Raw genomic sequence first — 6,732 nt, 5'->3', positions numbered from 1 at the left:
TATTATACTTCAAGTTCTGAGATACATGTGCAGAATGTGCAGGTTTATTACATAGGTATACACGTGCCATGGTGGTTTGCTGTATCCATCACCCCATCATCTACATTAGGTATTTCTCCTAATGCTATCCCTAATTTGAGTTTTAACCTCTCCATATTTCCAGTTTGGTGTTGACATCATAAGGATTGGGCCAGGGCTCTGTGTGTATTTTCACTTAATAATTAAATTGTGGTAAAGCAGATGACCTGAACAAAGTGATCTTAGCCATTGTCTCTGTTGTCTGTATTATAACGCAGTTGTCATAATGAAAATTTAATATTTGTTTTCAGGGACCCATTCTCCTTATCAGGAATTTCCCTGATTTTTCTTGTTTTTTCTTCAGATCCTTCTTGGGCCTACTTGTATGACCCCAAGTCAGACAATGCTGAACTAAGGGAATCCCTATTGCTTAAATTTGCAGTTGCTAGATTTTGTAAGGAAGAAGAGTGTAGGCTAATATGTGAATATTAACTCCACGAGGGCAGCCATTGGATCTAGCTCATTAATAGCTGTGTCTCTACCAGTAAGCAGAATACATTGCGATAATATTAATAGATAATCAACAAATAAGTCTTGAATTGAATTAATAAACACCATGAATGAAGGTGCATTCCTTGGCTTTCGTTAGCTAAGGCGCCAATCACTGACCACTCCAAAATATTGCTGCTTATAATAATGAAGGTTTACTTCTTGCTTAAGTTATAAGTCAACTGTAGTCTGTCAGTGACTCAGTTCCTGATCCATATGTCTTCCTTGTTTCAGGATCCAGGCAGATAAACTTCCCATCTGGAGCAGGCCATTGTGGCAGAGGGGGAAAGGAGGATTGGTGGAAGGGTGGAAACACATTAGATAGAGTTCTTGAAGCGGCTACTTTTCACAGCTACTTACACTGCGTTGGCCAGAGCCAGTCAGACAGCCAAGCCTTACAGTGTGGTTGGGAAAGGAAACCCTGACCCCAGAGAGGCACTGTGGGAGGGTGGGTGTGTGCTCTGCGTTTGGAAAAAGGGCAGTGAATCACTGAGGGCAGTAACACAATCTACCACAGAAGGGAGTTACACGTTTTGAGAAATTGTAGGTTGTGGTTCTCAGTCTTAGCAGAATTGCCTTGTAGTTTAGTCTAAAAATAAGATAAAGAAAATCCCATCTAAAATTATTTATGTTGTATGTATCAAAGTATTTTGCTGAAACCTGCGCTATTTTATTTTACACAGGCTTTTCTGGAGTATAAATCGTATAAAGTGACATGAGGAAAAGCAGCAAAGTACTGCTAAATTTCATGGTTAAGACTGTTAGTAAAGAGGTACCTGAAGATGAGAAAACTGGTCATGTGTACTTTTTTCTCTGATTTTTGATGCTACTCAGTAGCTACCATTTTGTTTCTTAAAATATATCTTTACTGTTTTTTATTTTTTCAGATCCCAAGGCAGGACATTTTTCTCTCAACTTAAATTTTTTAAAAATACTAATATTCATTGAGCTCTACATGTGCCCGTCACTGTGGTGAGCCGTCGGGTCCCTTTGTTGCATTTGGTCTTCATAATAGTCTTAGGATGATGATTACAGTTGCAGATGAGGTTATGCAGAGGTCCCACAGCTAGTACTGGGGAGAGCTAAGGTGTTATCTCACAGTCTGATCTCTTAACCACTATACCAGACTGATTCTGACCTTAATTTTTTTGCTTTTTCCCTGTTTCTCCTCTGTAACCTAGAAAGGATAGATGAACACGTGCTTATAAAAACCCATGTATGCGCTCATAAATTGCATGTGTATTGGCAGGCTTGATCTCTCAAGTAGGACTGTCTGTGACACGTCTTAGATAGGTGAGGCCATATAAGCCAAGTAGCATTTGACACGTAGAATGTGGAAAAAGGGAATGTTTGTTTGGAGACTAATGTTAGTAATGTTAGTATATCTAGGAGTACTAGAATGGAATTGGGAAAAAAAGTTAGAAAATATACCAAAGGACCTAATACTAAATCCTTAGAAGTTTTGCAGAGCATAGAGACTCTAATTGTATATTAAAAAGCATCTGCTTACAAAAGTTACAAATATAGATAGAGAGTAGTTATTTCCTCGTTTCTTTCTTTTTAAAATTCTCTATAAGAACCAGACAAGCATGTTATTTTAGACTGACAGGAGTCCTCCTCTTTTCAGTATTTATACCATGTACAGATACTGGATTATGACATTTCTAGGATTTTTTGGAAGTTAGAAGTTACCCTACTTTTTAAAATACCAGTTTACAATTAATCAATTAATTCCACATTTTATGTTATGTTAATCTCACAAATGATTTTGTGAGTACCTCCTTTTATGTAGTAATCACATCTGACCTGTCTTCAGTCTTCCTTTGATGTCCTTCCAAAATTAGGTCAAATACAATGCTACTTTCTCGTTGAACTCCTAGCTCTTAATGCTGATCTGAATTTTTTTTCCCCACAACTTGATGGTTTTTGCTTTGACCTCATGGTTTTGTCACTTGTCATTTGCTTCACACAGTAGTAGCGCCTGTTATGCTAGATTGTAAGCCTAGGGAGGGAGGGAGGGACACGGGCCACATGGTACTCATTTGTATGTCTCTTGTATTTCAGTGAGGTGCTTTTTTAAATTTAATCTAGCAATGCTGCTCTATATATTATGGTTTTTTTTTTTTTTTTTTTTTTTTTTTGAGACGGAGTCTCGTTCTGTCACCCAGGCTGGAGTGCAGTGGCCAGATCTCAGCTCACTGCAAGCTCCGCCTCCTGGGTTCACGCCATTCTCCTGCCTCAGCCTCCCGAGTAGCTGGGACTACAGGCGCCCGCCACCTCGCCTGGCTAGTTTTTTGTATTTTTAGTAGAGACGGGGTTTCACCGTGTTAGCCAGGATGGTCTCGATCTCCTGACCTCGTGATCCACCCATCTCGGCCTCCCAAAGTGCTGGGATTACAGGCTTGAGCCACCGCGCCCGGCCCCTATATTATGTTATTTAAGATCCTTCCTTCTCTGCCTCAAGCAGGGCCATTCATTTCTGCCACCCGTCCAACTTATTACCCAGTTAACCTCCTCCCTTCATAAGTCTTGGCCTCCGTGAGCTTGACTGCTTAGGGTTGTTTCTTTGCACAGAAAAGATATAAGTTAATTTTTATCTAACTTTCAAATGGTTATATCCCCAGTTTCCATGTGTTGAAAATGTGGTCTGTAAATGGAAATTTACAAACAAGTGTTTGTTTGATCCCATGAATTCATTAGGATCTGCTTGTGGTTTTGTAAATTGTAACCCTCTCTTAATTCTTTCATTCTTTGTGTTTCCAAATTGCAGGGCCTTAAAGCGGCTGACAATGACCCCACAGCTCCACCATATGACTCCCTGTTAGTGTTTGACTATGAAGGCAGTGGCTCCACTGCTGGGTCTTTGAGCTCCCTTAATTCCTCAAGTAGTGGTGGTGAGCAGGACTATGATTACCTGAACGACTGGGGGCCACGGTTCAAGAAACTTGCTGACATGTATGGTGGAGGTGATGACTGAACTTCAGGATGAACTTGGTTTTTGGACAAGTACAAACAATTTCAACTGATATTCCCAAAAAGCATACAGAAGCTAGGCTTTAACTTTGTAGTCTACTAGCACAGTGCTTGCTGGAGGCTTTGGCATAGGCTGCAAACCAATTTGGGCTCAGAGGGAATATCAGTGATCCATACTGTTTGGAAAAACACTGAGCTCAGTTACACTTGAATTTTACAGTACAGAAGCACTGGGATTTTATGTGCCTTTTTGTACCTTTTTCAGATTGGAATTAGTTTTCTGTTTAAGGCTTTAATGGTACTGATCTCTGAAATGATAAGTAAAAGACAAAATATTTTGTGGTGGGAGCAGTAAGTTAAACCATGATATGCTTCAACACGCCTTTGTTACATTGCATTTGCTTTTATTAAAATACAAAATTAAACAAACAAAAAAAACTCATGGAGCGATTTTATTACCTTGGGGGATAAGACCGTGAGATTGGAAAATGTACATTACTTCTAGTTTTAGACTTTAGTTTTCTTTTTTCCACTAAAATCTTAAAACTTACTCAGCTGGTTGCAAATAAAGGGAGTTTTCATATCACCAATTTGTAGCAAAATTGAATTTTTTCATAAACTAGAATGTTAGACACATTTTGGTCTTAATCCATGTACACTTTTTTATTTCTGTATTTTTCCACTTCACTGTAAAAATAGTATGTGTACATAATGTTTTATTGGCATAGTCTATGGAGAAGTGCAGAAACTTCAGAACATGTGTATGTATTATTTGGACTATGGATTCAGGTTTTTTGCATGTTTATATCTTTCGTTATGGATAAAGTATTTACAAAACAAAGTGACATTTGATTCAATTGTTGAGCTGTAGTTAGAATACTCAATTTTTAATTTTTTTAATTTTTTTATTTTTTATTTTCTTTTTGGTTTAGGGAGGGAGAAAAGTTCTTAGCACAAATGTTTTACATAATTTGTACCAAAAAAAAAAAAAAAAGGAAAGAAAAGAAAGGGGTGGCCTGACACTGCTGGCACTATTAAGTGTGTGGTTTTTTTAAACAAATGGGAAAAAAAAGCTTTTAAACTGGAGAGACTTCTGACAACAGCTTTGCCTCTGTATTGTGTACCAGAATATAAATGATACACCTCTGACCCCAGCGTTCTGAATAAAATGCTAATTTTGGATCTGGTGACTGGTTTGAACTTTTTCTTTTCTACTTGAGCTGCTTTGAATGTTGCAAAAATCCCAAGTACTGGAGAACAACAGTACAAAAAGTATGTATTTGTTCTTGCACTATTCACCATTGAATCGCGTAGCATGGCAGCCATGTACCGTGTGCAGCAGAGAGAATCATTTTGGACCTTGCCATCATCATAGAAGAAAAACATCAAGTGATTCAGGAATAGACCCTACTGGTGGTGATAGAAAAACCACATCCTTTATCTTCAGTGAACTGCAGTGTCAATTCTTAATATAACTCATGTTTTAATTTGTTTCTGCTCAAGCTAATTGTTATGTTGATTGATAGGCCTTTCCCATTAGAGCCACCACCATAAGGGAAACTTCAGTAAAGTGGGTTATGGGACTGAACCTGGAACCTGCAGTGGACACCTGGAATTCTTGTGCAATTCATTGAAGCCACTGTTTTATGTACTTAGTGAAACACACTTAGATTTGACTGGCTTTTATCCATTGACTTGATCATTTGCTGCAGTTTGATATAGTAATGGTTGCAGAGGACAACAAAAGGAAACAATCTTGCTAAATTGTGTAAAATTGTTTATGTATCTTAACTAAGATTCATTCTGAATTTTAAGAGGCAAAGAAATTCTCACTTGTATTTATCTGTTTGTTTCTTAATCATTATCACACCATACAGTCTTACACTGTACACTTTGAAAACACTTACATAATATACCTCCTCTAATTCACTATATTTTTTGCTTGACATAGACAGTGGAATTTACTTTTCTATTGATTCATTTTGTAGGCAATACTTTCTTGTTACTTTTCTAATCATTAAATGCCAGAGCTTGCCTCTGGGATTTTCCGTAATGAAACTTATTAAATTTGCTAACCAGAATAGTCTTTTCTAAAATTGATTCTTAGACTGTGCCTCCATGCTGTTGTACATCCAAATGAAACAACTATATTTTCAGATTCATACATTGTAACACTTAACGTTTACACCATTTAGATAAACACTGTTAAAATTATTTTCTTACGGTTGATGTACAATTCACAGGCCGTATCTAGTGTGTATATGTATAAACTTTTAAGTGTTTGTAAAGTTTAATATATACACAATTAATAAATGTAAATGTTAATTTTTGTAGGCATACACAACTATTTTCTTTGTAAAAACATTCTTTTTATATATAAAAACACTAGGAAACTAATAAAAAATGGAAACTCCCTGCCATGCTACAGAATTAACTTCTGTTTAGCTGGTTGATCTAGTTTCTAGTCCTTCCGAAAAGCATTTTTACACACACATGTCCATAATGATTTTCTTTCGTTTTTATGAAAATGAGATTGTACATTGTGTATTACTCTGTAAGTTGCCTTTTTTTCACTAAGAGTGTATCTTGGAAATTTTTCCGTATTAGTATATATGTACACCTACCTCATTCTTTTTAACTGCTACATAGTATTCCATAATATGAACATAATAGTTTTATTGAACCATTTCCTAATTAATTTGTTGTTTCCAATTTTTTGCTATTAAAAACAATGCCACAGTAAACATCCTTGTGCATGTCTCTTTGCATGGGAGTATTTCTCTTAATACTAGTAGAGGCTTGGAGATGGAATTGCTGGATTAAAGAGTGTGGAGATAAGTTAATTAAATATGGCTGAAATTATAAATGTTTTAGCATGCTTAAAAGTGCCTTTTAGCTGAAAGAAGACAAGGCTTTCTAAAAGCCAGCAACTTCCTCCACTGGCAAAAGGATTTTATGCAGCTCAAAATAGTAACCACAAAATGTAAGACAATCTAGCCAGGACCACCACCTTTTTTCTTGGGAAGTTAGCCTTTGAGTCAGGCCACAATACTAGTTTTAAGTATTCTGTAAAATGGCTGTAACCATGTGACATAATAAAACCTTGAAAACTATACATTTATGAACATGGTTTATGGATCCCATCCAGAAACATGTTTTTCTAGGCCATTCCTGGTCATTTGGATCTCTTCT

At 36.7% G+C, this 6,732-nt stretch overlaps 1 protein-coding gene across 1 annotated transcript in view; it reads left to right on the top strand.

The window, feature by feature from the left end:
• CDH2 (cadherin 2, type 1, N-cadherin (neuronal)) overlaps positions 1–4,727 on the top strand; it is an 86,518-nt gene extending 81,791 nt beyond the window's left edge. The window contains exon 15 of the mRNA XM_011939297.1: positions 3,338–4,727. Coding sequence (XP_011794687.1) covers positions 3,338–3,544 — 207 coding nt within the window. The 3' untranslated portion in view covers positions 3,545–4,727. The remainder of the gene's footprint in view (positions 1–3,337) is intronic.
• Positions 4,728–6,732: the final 2,005 nt, after the last annotated feature.

This window comes from Colobus angolensis, unplaced genomic scaffold (genome assembly GCF_000951035.1).
Source record: "Colobus angolensis palliatus isolate OR3802 unplaced genomic scaffold, Cang.pa_1.0 Scaffold18, whole genome shotgun sequence".
NCBI lineage: Eukaryota > Metazoa > Chordata > Mammalia > Primates > Cercopithecidae > Colobus > Colobus angolensis.
Note: the sequence above shows the minus strand (reverse complement) of the source record. Positions and strands in the feature narration are given on the sequence as shown.